Source organism: Rana temporaria, chromosome 12 (assembly GCF_905171775.1).
Source record: "Rana temporaria chromosome 12, aRanTem1.1, whole genome shotgun sequence".
NCBI lineage: Eukaryota > Metazoa > Chordata > Amphibia > Anura > Ranidae > Rana > Rana temporaria.
Window position 1 is genome coordinate 51,231,884 of NC_053500.1, and position 25,722 is coordinate 51,257,605.

General features: G+C 45.6%; 1 protein-coding gene across 3 annotated transcripts in view; it reads left to right on the forward strand.

Moving 5' to 3' along the window:
• LOC120919241 overlaps positions 1 to 25,722 on the forward strand; it is a 35,471-nt gene that overhangs the window by 7,596 nt on the left and 2,153 nt on the right. For all 3 annotated transcript variants that reach the window (XM_040331303.1, XM_040331302.1, XM_040331304.1), the window contains exons 4-6: positions 2,428 to 2,498; positions 9,046 to 9,354; positions 9,440 to 9,686. In XM_040331303.1, coding sequence (XP_040187237.1) covers positions 2,428 to 2,498; positions 9,046 to 9,354; positions 9,440 to 9,686 — 627 coding nt within the window. The remainder of the gene's footprint in view (positions 1 to 2,427; positions 2,499 to 9,045; positions 9,355 to 9,439; positions 9,687 to 25,722) is intronic.

The window sequence follows — 25,722 nt, forward strand, 5'->3', positions numbered from 1 at the left end:
GAGAGTAGTGGTGGAGAAGGGGTGGAAAAGGGAGAGGAGAGTAGTGGTGGAGAAGGGATGCAGAGGTGAGCAGTGGTGGAGAAGGGGTGCAGACAGTGGTGGAAGTAGAGAGTAGTGGTGGAGAAGGGGTGCAGAGGTGAGCAGTGGTGGAGAAGGGGTGGTGGAAGTGGAGAGTAGTGGTGGAGAAGGGGTGCAGAGGTGAGCAGTGGTGGAGAAGAGGTGCAGACAGTGGTGGAAGTGGAGAGTAGTGGTGGAGAAGGGTGCAGTGGTAGAATAGGAGAGTAGTGGTGGAGAAGGGTGCAGTGGTGGAAGAGGAGAGTTGTGGTGGAGAAGGGTGGAAGAGGAGAGTAGTGGTGGAGAAGGGTGCAGTGGTGGAAGAGGAGAGTAGTGGTGGAGAAGGGTGCAGTGGTGGAAGAGGAGAGTTGTGGTGGAGAAAGGGGTGGAAGAGGGAGAAAGAGGAGAGTAGTGGTGGAGAAGGGGTGCAGAGGTGAGCAGTGATGGAAGAGGAGAGTAGTGGTGGAGAAGGGGTGCAGAGGTAAGCAGCGGTGGAAGCGGAGAGTAGTGGTGAAGGGGTGCAGAGGTGAGCAGTGGTGGAGAAGGGGTGGAGACAGTGGTGGAAGTGGAGAGTAGTGGTGGAGAAGGGTGCAGTGGTAGAAGAGGAGAGTAGTGGTGGAGAAGGGGTGGAGACAGTGGTGGAAGTGGAGAGTAGTGGTGGAGAAGGGTGCAGTGGTAGAAGAGGAGAGTAGTGGTGGAGAAGGGGCGCAGAGGTGAGCAGTGGTGGAGAAGGGTGCAGAGGTGGAAGAGGAGAGTAGTGGTGTAGAAGGGTGCAGAGGTGGAAGAGGAGAGTAGTGGTGTAGAAGGGTGCAGACAGTGGTGGAAGAGGAGAGTAGTGGTGTAGAAGGGTGCAGAGGTGGAAGAGGAGAGTAGTGGTGTAGAAGGGTGCAGACAGTGGTGGAAGAGGAGAGTAGTGGTGGAGAAGGGTGCAGTGGTAGAAGAGGAGAGTAGTGGTGGAGAAGGGGTGCAGACAGTGGTGGAAGAGGAGAGTAGTGGTGGAGAAGGGGTGCAGAGGTGGAAGAGGAGAGTAGTGATGGAGAAGGGGCGCAGAGGTGAGCAGTGGTGGAGAAGGGTGCAGAGGTGGAAGAGGAGAGTAGTGGTGTAGAAGGGTGCAGACAGTGGTGGAAGAGGAGAGTAGTGGTGGAGAAGGGGTGCAGAGGTGGAAGAGGAGAGTAGTGATGGAGAAGGGGCGCAGAGGTGAGCAGTGGTGGAGAAGGGTGCAGTGGTGGAAGAGGAGAGTAGTGGTGGAGAAGGGGCGCAGAGGTGAGCAGTGGTGGAGAAGGGTGCAGTGGTGGAAGAGGAGAGTAGTGGTGGAGAAGGGTGCAGACAGTGGTGGAAGAGGAGAGTAGTGGCGGAGAAGGGTGCAGTGGTAGAAGAGGAGAGTAGTGGTGGAGAAGGGGTGCAGACAGTGGTGGAAGAGGAGAGTAGTGGTGGCGAAGGGGTGCAGAGGTGGAAGAGGAGAGTAGTGGTGGAGAAGGGGTGCAGACAGTGGTGGAAGAGGAGAGTAGTGGTGGAGAAGGGGTGCAGACAGTGGTGGAAGAGGAGAGTAGTGGTGGAGAAGGGGTGCAGAGGTGGAAGAGGAGAGTAGTGATGGAGAAGGGGCGCAGAGGTGAGCAGTGGTGGAGAAGGGTGCAGTGGTGGAAGAGGAGAGTAGTGGTGGAGAAGGGTGCAGACAGTGGTGGAAGAGCAGAGTAGTGGAGGAAGGGGGGTACACAGGTAAGTGGCAGACAAGAGGGGCTGAGGTGAGTGGTGTAATCCCTGACTGTAAGCATGACGGTTATCTGACAAGATAGTCAGTCAGAAGTGGCCATTTATCTGTTTCTTCCAACACAGGTTTTCCTGACGTTGGCACTTTTAGTGGACACCTCTCTGTCATGTGATCGCTGTTAAGTGCGCTAATCCACAGCTGTTTACATTGCTGGAATTTGCATTATTCATCTGATGACAATGTATGATGACCAAATGGATTTGCAAATTTGGTAAAGAATCCTCCATTTAAAAGAAGTCCAGGGAATACCAGAAGACACGATTTGGCAGACTTGTTAGCTTGCATCTACCCAATAGATTCCTGATTTTCTGTGAAATCCCTAAGGAATGGTTGGTGGCAATATGAAATATTTGTATGTAATATATCATATACAGCCAACTAAATCTAAAACATTTTTGAAGACAAACCCTGTCATTTGCATTTTCCATTCTCTGCAGGTAATGTTACTTTCTTTGTGTATATTTTTCAAACTGCTTTTTGGTACCTTGATAGAAAGTAAGAGATAAAACTCCTAGTGGAGTGTAGCCTATACATCCCACCATGTCACAATACATTTGGGTTGTTTATGACCCCTCTATCAATAACTCAATCTTTTCTCTTACCAGTTATCAATGACAACAACATATCCTTCCTAAGAAACCTGGCAGGATTCCTGGAAACAAGTTACAGCTCACAGGTAATACAGTCAATGTAAAAAAAGTTTAGCAAATCTTAAAGTGGAGGTTCACCTGAAAAACAAATTTTTAACCTTAGATTGAGGCTCATTTTGTCAAGGGGAATCGGGTAGTTTTTTTTAAAATCGAAGCAGTACTTATCGTTTTAGAGAGCGATCTTCTCCGCCGCTTCCGGGTATGGGCTGCGGGACTGGGCGTTCCTATTTGATTGACAGGCTTCCGACGGTCGCATCTATCGCGTCACGATTTTCCGAAAGTAGCCGAACGTCAGAGCGCAGGCTCCGTATAGAGCCGCACCGAAGTTCGGCTTCTTTCGGCTACTCGTGACGCGATGTATGCGACCGTCGGAAGGCTGTCAATCAAATAGGAACGCCTTGCTTCAATTTTAAAAAAATTACCCGATTCCCCTTGACAAAATGAGCCTCAATCTATGGTTAAAAAATTTTTTCCGGGTGAACTCCCGCTTTAACCATTAAGGCAAAGTCTGCCTTTTTTATCATGTTGCACCCATATTTAGAGTATACCATGGGCGGTCTTCCTCCGGACTAAAGAGGAGATGGACATTCTGGTTTGTTATCAGCGCTCAGTTTAATAGCCTGCATTATATGGGGGTGCATTTGTGCGAATAGAACGCTCGCATATCTGGAAAGGCATCAACAATGATAAAATATATATCCAGGTTTTAGAGCAGCATATGCTCCCATCAAGATGATGTCTTTCAGGGAAGGCCGTGCAAATTTCAGCAGGACAATGCTAAACTGCATACTGACAACTGCATGGCTTCATAGTAGAAGAGTCCAGGTGCTTAACCGCTTCCGGACCGTCTACCACATATATACTGCAGCAGGGCGGCTCGGCTGCACAAAATCTTGTACCTGCACGTGATTTTGTGCACAAGGTCTGGGGCGTGCACGCCACCGGCGAACCGCTCCCACTGTGATTCGACACAGCTGGAGTCAGTCAGCGGGTCCAGCGGTCGCGATGGTCAGCAAGACCCGCCGATCGTTCACAGGAGAGGCAGAAAGGCGGTCTGCTTATGTAAACAAGGCAGATCGCCGTTCTGTAAGGGAGGAAAATTGAGAATGTTTTTCTCCAGTCACAGCATTCCCCCCACAGTTAAAAAGCACTCCCTAGGAGCACACTTAACCCTTTGATCGCCCCTGATGTTAACCCCTTCCCAGCCAGTGTCATTTATACAGTGACAGTGCTTTTTTTTTTTAGCACTGCTGTATTGGTATTACTGGTCCCCAAAAAGTGTCACTTAATGTCAGCCTTGTTCGCCGCAATGTTTACCTGTAAAAACAATAAAAAAATAGTCCATAAATCTATCCTATAGTTTGTAGATGCTTATTGGGATTTTTTTTACCAAGAATATGTAGCAGAATACATATTGGCCTAAATTCGATTTTTTTTTTTTATTGGGTGTGTTTTATAGCAGAAAGGAAAAAATATAGTTTCTTAATTGCTTTAATTGTTCTTTTGTTAAAAGGGTTGTAAAGGTAAATGTTTTTTCAACCTTAATGCAGCCTAGCCGTTGATTGCCGAGGTTGGACGGATTGATAGCAGCGCAGCCATTGGCTGCCGCTGCTGTCAATCACATCGAATGGCGCGGTGCGCCAGGGGGCGGGGCCGAGTGATATAGTCGGCGGCTATGCCCGCCGCTGTATCACGGGAGTGAGCCCGAGCATTCCACCATGCGAGCTCGCTCGCATGAAGGTGGAAAGCTCTTGTGGGGAGGAGCCGAGATAGCCGCCGAGGGACCCCAGAAGACCAGGATCGGGGCCACTCTGTGCAAAACGAGCCGCACAGTGAAGGTAAGTATAACATGTTTGTTATTTAAAAAAAAAATTAACTTTAGTGTTCCTTTAATAGCGCAAAAAAATAAAAACCGCAGAGGTGATCAAATAATACCAAAAGAAAGCTCTATTTGTGGGACAAAAATGTTGCCTCAGTTCCCAGAGATTTACAGACTGTTGTTAAAAGAAGAAGGGATGCTACACAGTGGTAAACATGACCCTGTCCCAACTTTTTTTGAGAATAAAAAATGGGCTTTTAATGCCGTGTACACACGGTCGTTTTTTGTGACATATTGCAACATCTATCTTTTTCCATTCTTCAAGAACGACCTCTTTTAGAGCCTGGATGCTGGACGGAGAGCGAGGCTCAACTTGTCTCTTTAGAATTCCCCATCGATGTTCCATTGGGTTCAGATCAGGAGACGTTTATTCTTGACCACTGAATAATTTTCACCCACCGTTCTTCTTCAGAAATGCAACAGTGGCCTTAGATGTGTGTATTGGATGATTGTCACGTTGGAAAAGTACACAATGACCAAGGTCATGGAGTAATGGTAGCATCTTCTCTTTCAATATAGAACAGTACATCTGTGAATTCATTAACCATGAATTAACCACTTAACTCCCGGACCATATTGCTGCTCAAAGACCAGAGCACTTTTTGCAATTCGGCACTGCGTTGCTTTAACTGACAATTGCGCGGTCGTGCGACGTGGTTCCCAAACAAAATTGGCGTCATTTTTCCCCCACAAATCAAGCTTTCTTTTGGTGGTATTTGATCACCTCTGCGGTTTTAAGGCTTTTGCGCTATAAACAAAAATAGAGCGACAATTTTGAAAAAAGTGAATATTTTTTTGCTTTTTGCTATAATAAATATCCCCCAAAAATATATAAAAAAAACGTTTAATTCCCCTCAATTTAGGCCGATACGTATTCTTCTACATATTTTTCGTAAAAAAAAAATCGCAATAAGCTTTTATTGATTGGTTTGCGCAAAAGTTATAGCTTTTACAAAATAGGGGGATATTTTTATGGCATTTTTATTAACTTGTAATGGCGGCGATCATCGTTTTTTTTTTTCGGTACTGCGACATTATGGCGGACACTTTTGACACATTTTTGGTACCATTGGCATTTTTATAGCGATTAGTGCTATAAAAATGCATTGGATTACTATAAAAATGCCACTGGCAGTAAAGGGGTTAACACTAGGGGCGGGAAAGGGGTTAAGTATGTTCCCTGGGTGTGTTCTAACTGTAGGGGGGGTGCCTCATTAGGGGAAATCACTGGTCTTATGTTCATACATTGTATGAACAGAAGATCAGCATTTTTCCCCCTGACAGGACCGCGCCCCTAGTGGCCTGCGCGAGAGCCGACGTTATATTACATGCTCTCGCGCAGGGGAGCCGACCTGCCGCCGTAAAACAATGGCGGCTGGTCGGCATGTGGTTAAAAGCGGATCCCCAACACCAGCACCACTCATGCAGCCCCACAGAAGGACACGGCCACCACCATGTATCACTGTAGGCACCATACATTTTTCTTTGTACTTCTCACCTTTGCGACGCCATACAGTTTTAAAGCCATCAGTTGCAAAAACATTTATCTTTGTCTCATCACTTCAGAGTACAGAGTCCCAGTAGTCTTCTTATTTTTCAGTATAGGTCCTGGCAAGTTGTAGGTGGGCTTTCCTTCATGGACTACACCCATGCATGCTTTTTCTCTGCAGTGTACATCGTATTGTGTCATGGGAAACAATCAACACATTTGGGCTTTCTACTTCTGTAGCTAACTGCAGGGAACTTGCATGGAGGTTTTCTTCAACCCTTCTCATCAGAAGACGCTCCTGTCAAGGTGTTGACTTCCGTGGATGGCCTGGACATCTCTCTCTCTGAGATGGTTGCAGTTCCATCTTTGTTACATTTTTCACTTTTTTTTTTGTTACAATATTCTGACTGATAAGTAAAGCTTTGCTGATCTTCTTGTAGCCTTCATCTTTCTTGTGTAAAGAAATTATTTTCTTTCTCAGGCCTTGTGACATTTCTCTTCCATGTGGTGCCATTGCTGATGCCATGAAATGGGAAGAGGTTTTTTGTTGTTGTTAAGTAACGCCCTTTTATAATCGACTGTACTGGACATCTGTTTAATGAATAATTTTAATAATTATATGAATAATTAGACCAGGGCTTGACAAATTTGCTTGGAATCTAGGAGCCATCTAAAAAAGTTAGGAGCCAGGAGCGCGCCCCATCTCGCCGAGCTTGCGAAAAGAAGCATTCGTGAGTAGCGCCCGCATATGAAAGCAGTGTTCAAACCACAAATGTGAGGTATCGACGCGATTGGTAGAGCAAGAGCAATAATTCTAGCCATAGTCCTCCTCTGTAACTCAAAACATGCAACCTGTAGATTTTTTTAAACGTCGACTATGGAGATTTTAAAGGGTAAAAGTTTGTCGCCATTCCACAAGCGGACACAATTTTGAAGCGCGATGTGTTGGGTACCAATTTACTCGGCGTAACATTCTTTCACAATATGAAAAAGAATTGGGCTAACGTTACTGGTAGGGCCGAAAACAACTAATCGATTAATCGACAACTAATCGATTATGAAATTAATCGATTACCATTTTCATAATCGAGTAATCGGCCAGTAACATAATGGGGTTAAAAAAAACTAAAATTGGTCTTGTATAGTACAAAAACAGCAAATCGCTACGATAAATATTACTTTCACTGTCCAACAGTAAAAAATGAACCCCTTACAGTAGCAATTATTTGATCTTTTTGTACTAATTTTAGTTTTTTTAACCCCCATTATGTTACTAAACATCTCAGGCCGGGGTCACACCTCTGTGTTTTTTGGTGCTTTTTGCAGAAACTCACTACAGTTCATTTACATGGTTTCCTATGGGACACGTTCACATCCATGATTTTTTTTCAGCTGCTGCCTATTTGGAAGGGGCTAGGACATTTTTTTTAACGCAAAATGATGCTATTTTGTTTTTTTTTGCTTCAATATACTTCAATGGAGAAGATGCAGAAAAACATGTAATGTTTTTTTGCGGCAATTTTTGTTTTTTAATCTGCCCAACAACAAATAGGCCAACAAAAATAAAAAAATGCAAATCACCGCAAAATTCCTTTTTATTTTTTATTTTTATTTTTTTTGTTAATCGATTAATCCAGCTGTGCCACCCCAGGCGCCAGGTTGTTAATTCTAGTCGCAATTGCGACATGGCGCCCGGGTTTTGTCGAACCCTGAATTGGACTCACCTGTAGTTGAATTCTTGTTATTTAGGATTTTGTTGTCTAAAATGAAGCTTTGCTCCTAAGACTTTCATTGGGGTATATTTATTTTTTGCAACATGGTCTTGAATAAATTTGTTAGGAAAAACACTTTTTGCTGGTTGTGCAAATTAACAAACTTTGGTTGCAATCAATGGAATATTTTGCAGTGTCCCTTTATAAAATGTTGATTCTGAAAGGAAAGTGAAGGTTTTCTGACAAATCTGTTGGGGGTGTACTCATTTATGCACAGCACTGTAGATTACGTATACTGCTTTGACATTTTTAAACCTGTACCAAATTACAAAGGTTCCTATTGCGGATGGCCTTCCCAAAATATTGGCTGTCGTTGGGTTTTTGGGTCACAGACCTGAAAATGAATCATTTTAACCACTTAAGACCCGGACCATTATGCAGGGAAAGGACCTGGCCAGTTTTTGCGATTCGGCACTGCGTCGCTTTAACTGACAATTGCGCGGTCGTGCGACGTGGCTCCCAAACAAAATTGGCGTCCTTTTTTTCCCACAAATAGAGCTTTCTTTTGGTGGTATTTGGTCACCTCTGTGTTTTTTTTTGCACTATAAACAAAAATAGAGCGACAATTTTGAAAAAAATTCAATATTTTTTACTTTTTGCTATAATAAATATCCCCAAAAAAGATATAAAAAACATTTTTTTTCCTCAGTTTAGGCCGATATGTATTCTTCTACCTATTTTTGGTAAAAAAAATCGCAATAAGCGTTTATCGATTTGGTTTGCGCACAATTTATAGCGTTTACAAAATAGGGGATAGTTCTATGGCATTTTTATTAATAATTAATTTTTTACTACTAATGGCGGCGATCAGCGGTTTTTTTCTTTTTTTTCATGACTGCGACAATATGGCGGACACAGCGGATAATTTTTACAAATTTTTGGGACCATTGTCATTTTCACAGCGAAAAGTGCTAAAAAAATGCACTGATTACTGTGAAAATGACAATTTCTGTTTAGGAGTTAACCACTAGGGTGCGCTGTAGGGGTAAAGTGTGACCTCATGTGTGTTTCTAACTGTAGGAGGCGGGGCTGGACGTGTGACGTCAGTGATCGTCGTTCACTATATCAGGGAACAGACGATCACTGACATTGCCACAGTGAAGAATGGGGAAGGTTTGTTTACACACACCTCTCCCCGTTCTTCAGCTCCTGTGACCGATCGTGGGACACTGGCGGTGATCGGGTCCCGCGGGCGCGGTCACGGAGCTTCGGACCGGAACGCGTGCACGCGCGACCCACGGCTGGGCTCTTAAAGGGGACGTATTTATACGTCCATGTGCCCAGCCGTGCCATTCTGCCGACGTATATCGGTCCTTAAGTGGTTAAAGAGATTCTATCATGATACAAATATGGGAGCTTCCATTCTTGACTTGGTTTAGGAGGCGCAGAACCTAAGGCATATACTTTCTTAATGATCTTTTTTTTTTCTGCAGAGTTCTACACCACAGTTGATATCAACACCCATCCCAACCAATGAAAACAGAAACTCATCAACCGAAAGGCTATCTTCCCCTGTTGCACTTTCTCTATCAGAGCCAGACCAGCCCAATTCACCTGCAGCGGTAACCAGCTCCCCTCCAGAAGGAATGTTGCAGGTGAGTGGTGTGACAAGCGGCTTCCAGTACTGGATGAAGATGGATGACGTTGGTGACAACACAATACCTGAATCGTGTGTGCTGTGGGAGGAACCATTACAAGAAACATTGCCAGATGGTACCCCCACGTGGGCATCACCCATAGAGGTAAGTATACTGTGCTCCCTAGGTTTATCTGTGTCTTACAGATGTAAAATTGATCACTTTTAAATGATTTGATTTTTGTGTTTAGAGTAATGGACGCCCTAAATTGGAGTTGGTGCCTGGCTCTGGGGTTTATATTACATACCAGCAGCTGGAAGATCTCTCCCACATCCCACCAGATAAGCCCAAGCTGATGACCAGGCGCCTGCTTGATTACTTCTTCTCTCGGGAGACCTTGGCACGATCTTCAGCCACAGGGCAGAGAATTGCACATAACAACACCACTATGGAGAAACCATTGCGATTACCTGATGCAGTGGTAACTGCAATTAAAGGTGAGATCGTGTTGCCAATACAGTTTCTGAGTCGCTGCAGTTGAGCTTATCCAAAGCCTCTTGCTTATTGTGCAGTACCATTAATCACAATCGCCATTACTCATGAATATGACCAGGCTCTAAGGGTCTTTTTTTTTTTTTTAAGATTTTAGTTACCTGCTCTGTGTTGGTTTTGCACTGAGCTGCCCCGATCCTCCTCTTCTGGGGTGCCTTGCTAGCACTCCTGGTTCCTCCCCCTTAACAAATGCCCCCATTAACAAGCCGCTTGCTATGGGGGAACTGGTGCATGCTCGCTCCCGAACCCTGCACTGTGCATCCATTAAACACAGAACCACGACCCTGCCCCTGCTCTCTCCTCATTGGCTGTTGTTGGCTCCCGCTGCTGTAACTCAGCCAATTAGGAGAGGGAGTCTCGGGACAGCCAAGGCTTCTGTGCACATTGTTGGATTGAGAGGGGGCTAAGGTGAGTATTGGGGGGCTGGGGGGGGGGGTCGGGGGAGCATACAGAAGGAAAGCATGAAGGTAAAAAAACATTCAGCCTTTATAACCAATTTAATGCCCCTTTTAGACAGAGCGAATCTGTCCAAGCGGAATCCGCCTGCTCACCGGGGGTTCTCCGCTGAGCAGACGGTTGACAGGCCTGTGTCCACTCCGCTATGTAGATTGGACATGGACACAGCCTGCTCTCCTCTATAGGGAAGTTGGATGGAAATGGACTGCATGTCCCATCCGATCCGATACGCCATACGTCTGTTTTTAGCGGATTTTATGGGATCAGATGCCACTGACATCTGCTGCCCCATAGAGAACAATGGGGGGGTCCGATCAGGTCCGCCTGAAAAACTGACAGGCAGATCCGATCAGCCCGCTGGTGTGAAATGGGCCCAAGTATTAAGAATCTCTTTCAGCCACAGCAAGTTGCATACTTGTTAGTCACTGGGTAATAAGCAGTGGGTTTCCACCCACAATGACACAGTTAAAACTTTTCAATCAAGACAAACTTAGTTGCAGTTAAAGGAGTTGTAAAGGAAAAAATGTTTTTGCCTAAAATGAATTTCTGCAAGGTAGACAGAATAGTGTAATGATTCTGTTAAAAAATAAGTAAATACCTATTAAATTCCTTCATCTATATCACTTCCGGTGTTCTAGTTTCTGTTCTCTCATTCACTTCCTGGTTTGCATCGTTTGTTCATGTAAGAACTACATTTCCCAGTATGCATTGCGGCACGCCCAGTAATTCACACCTCCTTGAAGTCTCTAACACGTAGAGAGCGTCCTGCCGCACAGATGTAGTTCCCAGGAGGGGGTGAGCACGTCACTGACCACCGCAGTAAAGCCTCCCATCACGGTGGTCAGTAACAATCAGACAAGCAGGAAGTGAACAGAGAAGAAATAGAGCACCTTCTGAGCAAAAACAAACAATGAGGAAGTGAAAAGAGGAATGTCTGCAGGTAAAGGATGCTTATTATGAAAGAACATTTTTTTCCTTTACAACCCCTTTAAATATGAAAATAATGAGATAGGATTGTGTGTAAACAGTCCATGACCATATAGAATGTCACTCAATCCAACATCTGCATGCCATCATGAAACTGCTTGTAACACTTCACCCATTAAGTCAGACATAAGTCATCTCCTTTTACTTCAGTGGTTCCTAACCTGGGGTACATGCCAGGATGTTTAGGGGTGCACAAAAAAAACGAATAATGGCGGAAAGAGACTGTAAACAGAGGGTAGCTTGGTCACCATGGCTGGGAATTTACCGGAAAATTACTCATTTATGCTGACTTTTTCTATGGTTATTGGGTCTCCAGTTTGAGTACTAGTATCTCCAGCCTAAACATTAGTGGTGTCATGCTGGGCATGGGCAGCCTGCCAGTCGCTTTCTGTCCTGGAGAGAGTAGGAGAAAGGGGAAGGGCTGAAGCCCAGAAACAGAGAATAGAATGGCAGTATACAGAGTCGAATCTGTGCTGTTGTGAAGTTTAAAGTGTGAAGTTTACCCACGTAAAGTAAGTGACAACAGTACTTAAGGTGGTTGTAAAGGCAGAAGGTCTTTTATCTGAATGCATTCTGTGCATTCATATAAAAAGCCTTCTGTGTGCAGCATGGAAAAAAGAAATGTTCCTGGACTGCCGCACTCTGATAGGCGATTTATTGAAACAAAATAAACATAGGATAAAATCCAAAGCTGTATAACATCCAAAAATCCATGCAACACTGCAATCAATGGTAGAAAGTGGACATAGGGGACAAAAAAGCTAACATGTTTCACATCATGGATAGATGCGGCTATGACTAAGCAAAGCATCTATCCATGATGTGAAACATGTTAGCTTTTAGCTGTACTGTCAGCGCAGAGTCTGCACCTGTCAGTACTACAGGGCGGGAGCACAGAATAGGTCGCAGGGCTTGGAGCGGTACTCTTTTCCTTTCTTCTGTGTGCAGCAGCCCACCACTTAGCCCCCCTCCTAATACTTACCTGAGCCCCATCTCTCCCTCCTGATTGGCTGAGACACAGCAGCAGCAACATTGACTCCCACTGCTGTCAATCAAAGTCAGTTAGCCAGTCAGGAGAGAGGTGGGAAGGGGCCAAACTGGTGCTTCATGTCTTAATGGATACAGGGAGCTGTGACTTGGCTTGGGTGCCCCCATAGCAAGCTTCTATGCTAACAGGAGGGAGGAGCCAGGAGAGCCGAAGAGGGACCCGAGAAGAGGAGGATCTGGGCTGCCCTGTGCAAAACCAACTGTACAGTGCAGAGCTACACGGCAATCACCTGTGGTGTTTAGCGTCCTAATTTACCGATCACCCTGTGTGAAGTTGTTCCAGGAGCAGAGAGACAAGCAAGCAGTGGTGAGAATATCAGGTTCAGCTCCAGGTCCGCAGTGACCGCTATATATTGTGTGCACCACGCAGCCTCTTGCTTCTTAAAAAGGATTTGTTTGAAGTGCCTTGCTTTTACTTGGAAGGATGTGAGTGCAGTATGTGAAGAATTTACGAGTGCTGTTTTAATAAATGGCTTTATAGTACTTCACTATTGCAAGCACTTTTTTATTTATACATGTGGAGAGCATTGGTTCACTGAACACTGTTGGAATTGCTTGGAGATCTCGAAGAGTTCACTAAGTTTTTAATGCCGAGCATGAGAATGCAAGGCATATTCTTGTGGTGAGTGCAAATCCTTAACCACTTCCCCACCGAGCCATTGTAAAATGACGTCGGCGGGGACCTCTCGTCCTTCAGACTGGACGTCATATGACGCCCGCCGCATTCCTCGGGACCCGGTGCGCGTGCCCGGCGGCCGCGATGTCCGCCGGGCACCCGCGATTACCCGCAATCACGGCAAGACCATGGATCTGTGTGTGTAAACACACAGATCCATGTCCTGTCAGCGGTGAGGAGACTGATGTGTGTTCCCAGTACAGAGGAACACACATTGATCTCCTCCCCCAGTCAGTCCCCCTTCACCTAACAGTTAGAACACACTTTAGGGAACATATTTAACCCCTTCAGCGCCCCCTTCCCTGCCAGTCACATTTACACAGTAATCAGTGCAGTTTTATAGCACTAATCGCTGCATAAATGTGAATGGCCTCAAAAGTGTCCGATATGTTCGCAGCAATGTCACGGTCACAATAAAAAAAAAATGCCATAATTCTATTCCCTATTTTTTAGACACTAGAACTTTTGCGCAAACCGATCAAATCCGCTTATTGCGTTTTTTGTTTTTTTTTACCAAAAATATGTAGAATAAGTATCGGTCTAAAATGAGGAAAAAAAAGTTTTGTGTTTTTTTTTTTCAAAATTGTCGCTCTTCTTTTGTTTATAGCGGAAAAAATAAAAACCGCAGAGGTGATCAAATACCACCAAAAGAAAGTTCTATTTGTGGGAAAAAAAGGGTGACAATTTTGTTTGGGAGCCACGTCGCACGACCGCGCAATTGTCATTCAAAGTGCGACAGCGCTGAAAACTAAAAATTGGTCTGGGCAGGAAGGGGGTGAAAATGCCCTGTATGGAAGTGGTTAATGCCTGCGTACACACAATCGTTTTTCGGCATGAAAAAAAACTTTGTTTTTCAGCATGTCCAAAAAACGATGTTTTTCCAACTTCATCATTAAAAACGATGTTGCCCACACACCATCGTTTTTGAAAAATTATGAACTAAGCGCGGTGACGTACAACACGTACAACGACACTCGACTTAGTAAAAGACGATTTGCGCTTTTTTGTCTGTTACAGCGTGATGAATGTGCTTACTCCATTATGAACGGTAGTTTTACCAGAACAAGCGCTCCCGTCTCATAACTTGCTTCTGAGCATGCGCGGGTTTAAAACGTTGTTTTAGCCCACACACGATCATTTTTTACAACCCGAAAAACAAAATTTTCTTTATCGTACATCACGGGACACAGAGCAGCATAGCCATTACATATGGGTTATATAGTGTACCTTCAGGTGATGGACACTGGCACTCTCCGACAGGAAGTTCCCTCCCTATATAACCCCCACCCATAGTGGGAGTACCTCAGTTTTTTCGCCAGTGTCTTAGGTGTTGGTGCACGTTGAAGGTTGTGCCTGCAGTTTGTCCTTGGGACCAGGGCCAGCCGACCGGATCCGTCCAAGGTGCTTCATAGCCAAAGTGGACGGTACCCGGGCCCCAATTCGTGGATGGGGTTTTGCCTATAATGCCTCTCCTTGGAGGGCTGGACTCTGGGTTCCAGGACTGGGTTTTTTTAACCTATGAATACCTGCTGCCAGTAGTGCTGTATAGGTCCAGGTGTGTGGTGTTCCTGACTTGGACCCCGGTCCCTGAAGGTCTATGACCATACCCACGGTGAAGGGGGAAGATTGGGCCTCTTGCATGAGCAATACCCTGCGGCGTGGAAAGGTAAGCGGGGGGCCTACGGAACTTGGTTTGTCAGTGGGCTCCCCACAGGGGACTCTGGGGAAAAGCCTTTTTTATGCCTCTGTGCATGGGCTAAAAGAGAAACCACAAAGTCTGCATGACTGGATGGCTCAAACACCCAGGTATACTGTTCCTCTGGCTGGGCTAATAGACTGCTGCTGCTGCTACAAGGTGTTTTGCTCCATGAAATGTAAGAGGGAGCATGTCAGGTTTAAATTACTTACTTCCTGATGTCTGTGTGTCTCCAGCAGCTCCCGGGCTCCTCTCCCCACATGGATTCTGCTTCCTGCTTCCTGAGAGCGGCGTCGGGAGCGCGCGCGTGCGCGCGCACTGTTATAGGCGCCGACGCTGCGTGGAGGGGCGGGGGACGCCCAGGGAGTTCCCTCCCCTCTGTACATCAGAGGGAAAAACTCTATTTAGCCTGTCAGTTTGCTGAAGGCTGTGAAGGGACACGGAGCAGCGATGCTGAGCTGAGCAGGATAGGTTTGCCTATGTTATGCTGACACAGTGACACCTAGTGGCCGTTTTTTTGTACACACCTTGCTAAAGAGCTGTTTAAGCTCATATTTTCTCTGAAAAGCCGGTGTACTAAGTAGCAGTCAGAGTACTTAGTATTTGGTACTCTCTTAGCCCAGCATTAAGGGAAGCAATATTAGGATATGATTAAGCCCTTGGGGCTCAATATTGCTATCTCTTGTTAGGTTTTGGGAAGTTTAGTTTCTGTCTAACATTACCCTAGCCTAAAATTTTTTTCCTCATTTATTTAAATGTGTGTTTTTCTCCAGCTATTACAGTTAGTTGTATATTAGCGGAGTATCTCAGATTTGTTATTATGGCTCCTAAGGGTGCAGGGAACGCTAAAAATGCTAAAGGTGTTAAAAAGCCGAAGGGTTCCCCATCGGGCTCGGAGGATATTTCCCAGAATCCACCTGCCCCTACCTCCCCGGAGGATCCGGAGGTTGCTGCCCTGGGTGAGCCATCGGGGTTGCTAGGTGCTATGGCGGGCCCTATTCAACCAACTCCTTCCTATGTCACGGAAGAGATGTTAGCCTCCACCTTGGGTGGATTTGAAAAGAGGATGGCCGCTCTTATTACGGCCTCTTTATCCGGGAAGAAGCGGGCTAGGTCCCCGTCTCCCAGGTTTGAATCTCCTGAGGAAGATGTCCTTTCCACTGAGGAATTGGAAGATACAGAAGACCAGGCTGAGGATCATCTGGACCATTTGGGTTCTGAAGATTCTACTATAGAAGAACCTTTTTCAGCTTCTCACGCAGAAAAATTGTGGGTTCAGTCCTTAACGGATATGGTACGGTCAGCTTTTAAAATGCCTTTGCCTCAGCCTCTGGCCTCCGCTGTGTCCTCATTGGGCTCCCTAAAAGCGCCCCAAGCCAACCTGGTGTTCCCGGTCCATCCTTTGTTAAAGGACCTGATATTTCAGGACTGGGTTAAGCCAGACAGGATTTTTTTGCCTCCTAAAAGGTTCGCAGTTATGTACCCTTTAGAGGAGGAGTTTTCAAAAAAATGGGCTGTCCCCACTGTTGACGCAGCCATATCATGTGTCAATAAAGCTTTAACATGTCCAGTGGACAATATTCACATGTTCAAAGATCCTGTGGATAAAAGGCTTGAGACCTTACTAAAGGCATCCTTTTCCACGGCGGGGGCAGTGGTCCAGCCAGCTGTAGCTGCCATTGGCGTCTGCCAGGCTTTAAAAGACCAGGCCAAGCAGGCCCTAAAGGACCTCCCGGCTCAACAGGCTCAGGACCTAGCCGATCTACCTAGAGCCTTATGTTTCGCGGTAGACGCTATCAAGGATTCAATCCAACAGGCGTCCCGCCTATCCCTGTATTTGGTCCACATGAGAAGATTACTTTGGTTAAAGAACTGGTCTGCAGAAACCCCCTGCAAAAAACTCCTTACAGGATTCTCCTTTCAAGGAGAGAGATTGTTTGGAGAAGATCTTGACAAATATATTCAAAAGATCTCTAGTGGTAAGAGCACCCTTTTGCCGGTTAAGAAAAGGTTCCGAGGTCCCTCTTTTAAGCGCCCAACCTCTCCAGTTCCAGGGCCCTCATTCTCTAGGCAGTATCGACGGCCTCCTGGACGCGCAGCTGCAAACAGGCCCCAGGGGCAAGCTGCAGGGAACAAGAGACCGTGGAACCGTAAGCCGGTTAAGGCTGCCCCTAAGGCAGCCTTGTGAAGGGGCGCCCCCACTCTCTCGAGTGGGGGGAAGACTCCGGTTGTTCTCGGAGTTGTGGGGGGCCCAAGTTACCGACCAATGGGTTCTGTCCTCAGTAACTCAGGGGTACAAGCTGGAGTTTCGGGAGTTCCCCCCTCCTCACTTTCAAATGTCAAGACTTCCAGGCGACCCTCAGAGACAGGCATCGCTTCTGTCCGCCCTAGAGCGACTCCTGTCTCAGGGAGTGATTATGGAAGTACCAGCAGGGGAGCAAGGACAAGGGTTTTACTCAAACCTCTTCGTTGTCCCGAAGCCAAACGGCGACGTCAGGCCTATTCTGGACCTAAAGTTATTAAACCGCTTTTTAAGAGTCCGGTCTTTTCGAATGGAGTCCATTCGTTCGGTGGTGGCCGCCCTCCAAGGAAAGGAGTTCTTGGCCTCCATCGATATAAAGGACGCATACCTGCACGTTCCGATTTTCCCAGGCCATTACAGGTATCTGCGTTTTGCCCTAAACTATCGGCATTATCAGTTCGTGGCTCTTCCGTTCGGACTAGCCACGGCCCCTCGGGTTTTTACGAAGATCCTGGCCCCCGTATTAGCCATCCTAAGAGAACAGGGCATTCTGATCATGGCCTACCTAGACGATCTTCTGGTAGTCGACCACTCAGCGGCCGGTCTAAATCGGGCAGTGTTGCTAGCAGTAAACTGCCTAGAGTCCCTGGGTTGGGTTCTAAACCGGGACAAATCGGCTTTACAGCCCACAAGAAGGTTGGAGTATCTAGGTCTGATTTTAGATACAAGACAACAACGGATCTTCCTGCCCCAGTCCAGAGTGGACTCGATAAGGGAGTTAATCCACATAGTCCTAAGCAGCACAAGGCCATCTATACGCCTCTGCATGCGCCTGTTGGGAAAGCTAGTGGCCACCTTCGAGGCAGTGCCCTATGCCCAGATCCATTCTCGGAGGCTACAGAGAGCAATTCTCGCGGCCTGGGACAAAAGACTCCAGGCCTTGGATCTTCCCATTTCCCTTCCCTATGCGGTAAGGCAGAGCCTGTGTTGGTGGCTAGTCACAAAAAATCTTCTGAAAGGAAGATCGTTCAATCCCCCCTCATGGAGGATAGTAACCACGGACGCCAGCCTATCAGGTTGGGGTGCAGTCCTAGACGATTTAACCCTACAGGGGAAATGGTCAAGGGCAGAATCAGCCCTACCCATAAATGTCTTAGAGATCCGAGCAGCTCGGTTGGCTCTTTTGGGCTGGACGGAGGTTCTGCAGGGCTCCCCAGTAAGGGTACAATCCGACAATGCCACTGCCGTAGCTTATATAAACCACCAGGGTGGCACCAGGAGTCAGGCAGCCCAAAGGGAGGTAGATCGGATCTTTTCATGGGCAGAAGCCCATGTCCCCTGCATCTCAGCTATCTTTATCCCCGGGGTGGACAATTGGCAAGCGGACTTCCTCAGCCGCCAACAGATGTCCCCAGGGGAGTGGTCCCTCCATCCCGAAGTGTTCCAGGTCATTTGCCGGAAGTGGGGTACTCCGGAGGTGGACATTATGGCGTCCAGATTCAATGCCAAAGTAGCAAACTTTGTCTCTCGAACGAGGGATCCATTGGCCTGCGGGACAGATGCCTTGGTGTGTCCTTGGCATCAGTTTGCGCTGATCTATGCCTTCCCTCCAATACGGATGCTACCCCGTCTTCTTCACAGAATTCAAAGGGAACGCAAGCCAGCGATTCTAGTGGCCCCAGCGTGGCCCCGAAGACCTTGGTACTCCTTGATAAAAAGGATGACCGTAGAGGAGCCTTGGGTCCTCCCTCTACGTCCGGACCTCCTCTCACAAGGGCCATTCTACCACCCTGCCTTACAGGCCCTAAATTTAACGGCCTGGCGGCTGAGTCCCTGATTCTCAGAAACAGAGGCCTTTCAGGGCAGGTCGTTTCTACCCTTATAAACGCAAGAAAACCAGTTTCCAGGTTAATATACTATAGGGTGTGGAAGGCCTATATTACCTGGTGTGAAACCAGGAAATGGGATCCCCGCAAATATACTATTGGGAGAATCCTGGAGTTTTTACAGTTGGGAGTGGAAAAAGGTTTGGCGGTCGGCACAATCAAGGGGCAGGTGTCTGCCTTGTCGGTCTTCTTCCAGAGATCGTTGGCTGCCCATTCCTTAATGAAATCCTTTTTACAAGGTGTTATTCGGGTGAATCCCCCGATTAAAGCTCCCCTGTATCCTTGGGATCTAAATTTGGTTCTATCGGCCTTGCAAAGGCAGCCCTTTGAGCCCTTGTCCGTGATTCCTTTGGTCCTTTTGACTAGGAAACTAGTGTTTCTGGTGGCCATGGCATCCGCCAGAAGGGTGTCGGAGTTGGCAGCCTTGTCATGTAAGGCACCTTATTTATTATTGCATAAGGACAGGGTCGTTTTGCGGCCGCTTCCGTCCTTCCTGCCTAAGGTGGTATCAAATTTTCACCTTAATCAAGATGTGATTCTTCCATCATTTTTTCCAAAGCCTTCTTCTAAGGAAGAGAGGTTACTACATTCCTTGGATGTAGTTCGAGCTGTAAAGATTTACTTGGAAGCTACAGCCCAGATTCGTAAGACGGACGTCTTATTCATTCTGCCGGAAGGGCCCAAGAAGGGCCAGGCAGCGTCTAAGGCCACTATTGCTAAGTGGATTAGGCAGACGATTATTCAGGCCTATGGCCTGAAGGGGAAGAGTCCACCCTTATCGGTTAAGGCTCATTCCACTAGAGCTATAAGTGCCTCTTGGGCAGCGTATCACCAGGTCCCTATGGCTCAGGTCTGCAGGGCAGCAACCTGGTCATCTGTCCACACATTTGCAAAATTTTATCAAATGGACGTTAGGAGGAACGCTGACTCAGCCTTTGGGCAGGCGGTACTGCGGGCCGCAGTTTAATCTCCTCTTGTCCGGTGGCACCTCTTGTTTGGTTTTTTCTGGTTGTCTCCCTCCCCTCATGGAGCATTGCTTGGGGACACCCCATATGTAATGGCTATGCTGCTCTGTGTCCCGTGATGTACGATAAAGAAAAAGGGATTTTTATTAACAGCTTACCTGTAAAATCCTTTTCTTGTAGTACATCACGGGACACAGAGCTCCCACCCCTCTTATGGGGAATTTTGGGATGCATATTGCTTGCTACAAAACTGAGGTACTCCCACTATGGGTGGGGGTTATATAGGGAGGGAACTTCCTGTCGGAGAGTGCCAGTGTCCATCACCTGAAGGTACACTATATAACCCATATGTAATGGCTATGCTGCTCTGTGTCCCGTGATGTACTACAAGAAAAGGATTTTACAGGTAAGCTGTTAATAAAAATCCCTTTTTTTAAAACGGCGTTAAAAAATGCAGCATGTTAGAATTTTTTTTTTTTTTGTCGTTTTTCAGAAGCCGAAAAACGATGTGAAGCCCACACACGATCATTTTAAATGACGTTTTTAAAAACGTCGTTTTTTTTCATGCCGAAAAACGATTGTGTGTACGCGGCATAAGGGATTTAAGGGAGTCACAGAAACACAAGTGGTGTGGTGGAAGAATTATTTCAAGTTTTTTAAGAAGATTGAATGTTTAAATGCCTGGAAAAACACTACTTATGGACTTGATTTCTTTTTGGATTTTTCTCACACTTTAGGTGTGGATTTTGGATGAACACTCAATGAATATTTTTTTAGAGATCAAACATATATTTAGTATAATTTCATACATTTTTTTTCTTTTCTTTTTTGTCATGTTTAATCGCTATATCACTTTTTCACGTGGTGATTTAGTTTATATATTTTACATGTTTTAGATATGTTTATATGATTTATGAACGCTACAATTTTTTTCATTAAAAATTTTGCATAAGTATAACATGTTTATTATTTTTATAGGAAAAAACAAGACTTCAACCATTTCAATACCGATCATTTTAACCCCCTTCCTGCCCAGGTCAATTTTCAGCTTTTAGCGCTGTCACTCTTTGAATGACAATTGCAGGGTTGTGCGACGTGGCTCCCAAACAAAATTTACATCCTTTTTTTTCCCCACAAATAGAGCTTTCTTTTGGTGGTATTTGATCACCTCTGCGGTTTTTATTTTTGTGCTATAAACAAAAAAATAGCGACAATTTGGAAAAAAAACACAATATTTTTTACTTTTTGCTATAATAAATATCCCAATTTTTTAAAAACAAAACAATTTTTTTTCCTCAGTTTAGGCCGATACGTATTCTTCTACATATTTTTGGTAAAAAAAAATCGCAATAAGCGTATAGTGATTGGTTTGCGCAAAAGTTATAGCGCCTACAAAAAAGGGGATAGATTTATGACAGTTTCTTTTATAATTTTTTTTACTAGTAATGGCGGTTATCTGCAATTTTTGTCAGGACTGCGATATTGCGGCGGACAGATTGGACACTTTTGACACAATTTTGGGACCATTCACATTAATACAGTGATCAGTGCTATAAATATGCACTGATTACTGTATAAATGTGACTGGCAGGGAAGGGGTTAACACTAGGGGGCGATCAAGGGGTTAAATGTGTTCCCTAGAGAGTGATTCTAACTGTGGGGAAAGGGGACTGACTGGGGGAGGTGACCAATTGGTGTCCCTATGTCAGTGTTTCTCAACTCCAGTCCTTAAGGAGCCCCAACAGGTCATGTTTTCAGGCTTTCCATTATTTTGCACAGGTGATTTGATCAGTTTCACTGCCTTAGTAATTACCACAGCCGTTTCATCTGAGGGAAATCCTGAAAACATGACCTGTTGGGGCGCCTTGAGGACTGGAGTTGAGAAACACTGCCCTATGTACAAGGGACACATCATCAGTCTCCTCTCCCTGACAGGACGTGGATCTCTGTGTTTACACTCGGAGATCCACGTCCCTGGCTCTGTAACTGTCGATCGCGTGTACCTGATGAACAACGCAGCCGCTAGGCAAGCGCATTGGCACCCGAATGACTCTGCAGGCACGTGCGCCCCCTAGCAGCTGGGAGTTCCAAGTACGTCATATGACGTCCATCCAGGATGGCAGAGCCGCCTTGTGGACGTCAATTGACATTATGCGGGATGTTAAGTGGTTAAAATTGGAGCCAAAGAAGCATCAGGACTCACTCTAAACCTCCCCAAATGCTGACTAACTGTCTACTTTTGAATCAGAAAACATGAATCACAACATTTTGTCATGTTACAACTAAAAGCTTGAATGTATTTTATTGGTATTTTATGTGATAGACCAACACAAAGTGGCACATAATTTTTTTTTTTTTTAAAGAAAATTATAAAAGGTTTTCCAATTGTTTTACAAATAAATATGTGAAAGGGGTGTTGTGCAATTGTATTCAGCCCCCATTACTCTGATGATCTAGTGCAGGGGTGCCCAATATTTTGAAGAGCGAGGGCCACATAAGCAACTTGGTAACTGGTCGCGGGCCACAATAAGTTGAGTGGACGGAAGACAGAATCCGTGTCCACTCTGTATATGCATAGCGGACACAGACACAGCTCACTCTACTCTGTGGGCCCTCCCATCCAATCCAACCAGATGGAAAGGGACAGATCCCCTTCTGTTTTTCTTGTGGATTGGAGGTAGGTGGGTGCAAATGGACACAAGTCCGTTTACATCTGCTGCTCCATACAGATGAATGGGAGGGTCTGTGTGGGTTGAACCGATCATGTGAAATGGGCCTAAGGCTCCTTTCACACGGGTCGGCAACCTGCGATCTGGGCTTGCGAACCTGCTATCCCAAAGCAGGAGGTCGCGGGCCACATCAGAGGGCTTTGCGGGCCACATGTGGCCCCCGGGCCGCTGGTTGGGCACCCCTGATCTAGTGGAACCAATTGCCTTCAGAAGTCACCTAATTAGTAAAAATGTGTGTAATTTAATCTCAGTATAAATACAGCTGTTCTGCGAAGCCCTCAGAGGTAGGAGAATCTGTCCACAGGACAACTATTAGTCGTGCTCTCCACAAATCTGGCCTTTATGGAAGAGTGGCAAAAAGAAAGCCATTGTAGAAAGAAACCCATAAAAAGTCCTGTTTGCAGTTTGCGAGAAGCCATGTGGGGGACACAACAAACATGTGGAAGAAGGTGCTCTGGTCAGATGAGACCAAAATGTAACTTTTTGGCTTAAAAACAAAATGCTATGTGTGGCGGAAAACTAACACTGCACATCGCCCTGAACACACCATCCCCACTGTGAAACATGGGGGTGGCAGCATCATGTTGTGGGGATGCTTTTCTTCAGCAGGGACAGGGAAGCTGCTCAGAGTTGATGGGAAGATGGATGGAGCCAAAAACAGGGCAATCTTAGAAGAAAACTTGAGACTGGGTGGAGGTTCACCTTCCAGCAGAACCACAACCCTAAACACACAGCCAGAGCTACAATGGAATGGTTTAGATCAAAGAATATTCATGTGTTAGAATGGCCCAATCAAAGTCCAGACCGAAATCCAATTGAGAATCTGTGACAAGACGTGAAATTTGCTGTTCACAGTTGCTCTCCATCCAATCTGACAGAGCTTGAGTTATTTTGCAAAGAAGAATGGGCAAAAATGTCACTCTCTAGATGTGCAAAGCTGGTAGAGACATCCCCAAACAGATTTGCAGCTGTAATTGCAGTGAAAGGAGGTTCTACAAAGTATTGACTCCGGGGGGCTGAATACAAATGCTTTAGATGTACTAGCAGACTTAGATACACAAACAAATTGAATCTGAGCTCAAGCTAACACAGTTCCAGCAAACTGTTTGATTACCTCTTGGGATAAAGGGCCAGATTCACGTACAAGAGCGCCGGTGTAACGTAACCCGTTTACGATACAACGCCGCAAGTTTCCAGTTTTACTGCCCGATCCACAAAGCACTTACCTGGAAACTTGTGGCGGTGTATCGTAAAGACGTCCGGCGCAAGGCGGGCCAATTCAAATGGGCGTGTGCCATTTAAATTAGGCGCGCTCCCGCGCCGGACCTACTGCGCATGCTCCGTTTCGCAATTCCCGTCGTGCTTTGTGCGCAGTGAAGTCATTTTTTCCAACGGCGACGCACGTAGCGTAATTCCGTATTCCCGGACGGCTTACGCAAACGACGTTCATTTTTAAATTTCGACGCGGGAACGACGGCCATACTTTAGACAGCAATACGTTTGCTGACTAAAGTTAGGGCACCAAAAATGACGACTAACTTTGCGACGGGAAACTAAACTAGCGGCGACGTATCGAACATGAAAATCCGTCGTGGATCGCCGTAACTCCTAATTTGCATACCCAACGCTGGTTTACGACGCAAACTCCCCCCAGCGGCGGCCGCGGTACTGCATCCTAAGATCTGACAGTGTAAAACAATTACACCTGTCGGATCTTATGGATATCTATGCGTAACTGATTCTATGAATCAGTTGCATAGATAGAAACAGAGATACGACGGCGTATCAGGAGATACGACGGCGTATCAGGAGATACGACGTCGTATGTCTTTTGTGAATCTGGCCCAAAGATTTTACATAAATACTGTAAATTAAAGACGACCATTGTAAGCACTCCTGTCCGTGAAAAATGGTTTGTCTCAACCTACATCTGCAGAACAGTTTGTTCTGTTAAAAAACAACAGACTTACTGTCCAGTTCACCAGGTGAAGCGATACGGCACTGTGTCGCTTTAGCTGACAATTGCACGATCGTGCGACGTTGTACCCAAACAAAATTGACGTCCTTTTCCCCCCACAAATAGAGCTTTCTTTTGGTGGTATTTGATCACCTCTGTGGATTTTATTGCGCTATAAACAAAAAAAGAGCGCCAATTTTGAAAAAAATATATATTTTTTTTAACTTTCTGCTATAATACATATGCAAAAAAAACTAAATTATTTAACAGTTTAGGCTGATATACTGTATATTCTTCTACATATTTTTGGCAAATAGGCGTATGTTGATTGCTTTGCGCAAAAGTTATCACGTCTACAAACTACGGGATCGATTTAGGGAGGGGGGGAAAGTGGAAGGGGGGTTATGCTAGAGAATGCACGGAATGGTTTAGGTCGAAAAAATTCAATCCCCAGAACAGATAATGCATATTTTTTTAGCAATGATCACTTTATTGGTGTCACTGGTTCCCACAAAATGTTAGTGTCAGATTGGCTGCCATATTATCACAGTCCCACTAAAAGTCACTGGCCGCTGCCATTACTAGTATGGAAAAAAAAAAAATTCCAATATATATACCATAGCTTGTAGACGCTATAACTTTTGCGTAAACCAATCAATATACGCTTATTGGGATTTTTTTTGTGGGAAAAAAAGTATATACATTTTTATTTGGGTACAGTGTTGCACGACCGCGCAATTGTCAGTTAACCACTTCCGGACCGCCCACCGTCAATATACAGCGGCTCCTTGAAGAGGAATACCGTTGTTATGGAAGCAGCTTGATACCATAACACCGGTATCCTCTTCTTCAGTGAGCGATCCGCTTTCAGATAAAAGTGGTCTCTGTGGCGGATTCACTGCAAGATCAGTTTTATCGGCGGCGGGAGAGGGCCCGCCACGCTCTGGTGCCCTCCCTTTCTTACCGGAGCCGCCAGCAGCGGCGGAGGCGATCGTGTTCTGTCTCCTGTTAGGTATGGAGATGAGTGAGGGGAAGATGCCCCCCACCCGTCTTTATATCATTGCAGGGCGGAAGTGACGTCAAAACGTCACTTCCGCCCATAGCTCTTAAAGCAAACAAATTACATTTAATTATTTATTTATTTTTTATTGCATTTTAGTGTAAATATGAGATCTGAGGTATTTTTGACCCCAGATCTCATAGACCTGTCATGCTTTTTTTTCTATTACAAGGGATGTTTACATTCCTTGTAATAGTAATAAAAGTGACACCTTTTTTTTTTTTTTAAAAGAACAGTGTAAAAATGAAAAATAAAAGGTAAAATAAACAAGAGAAATAAA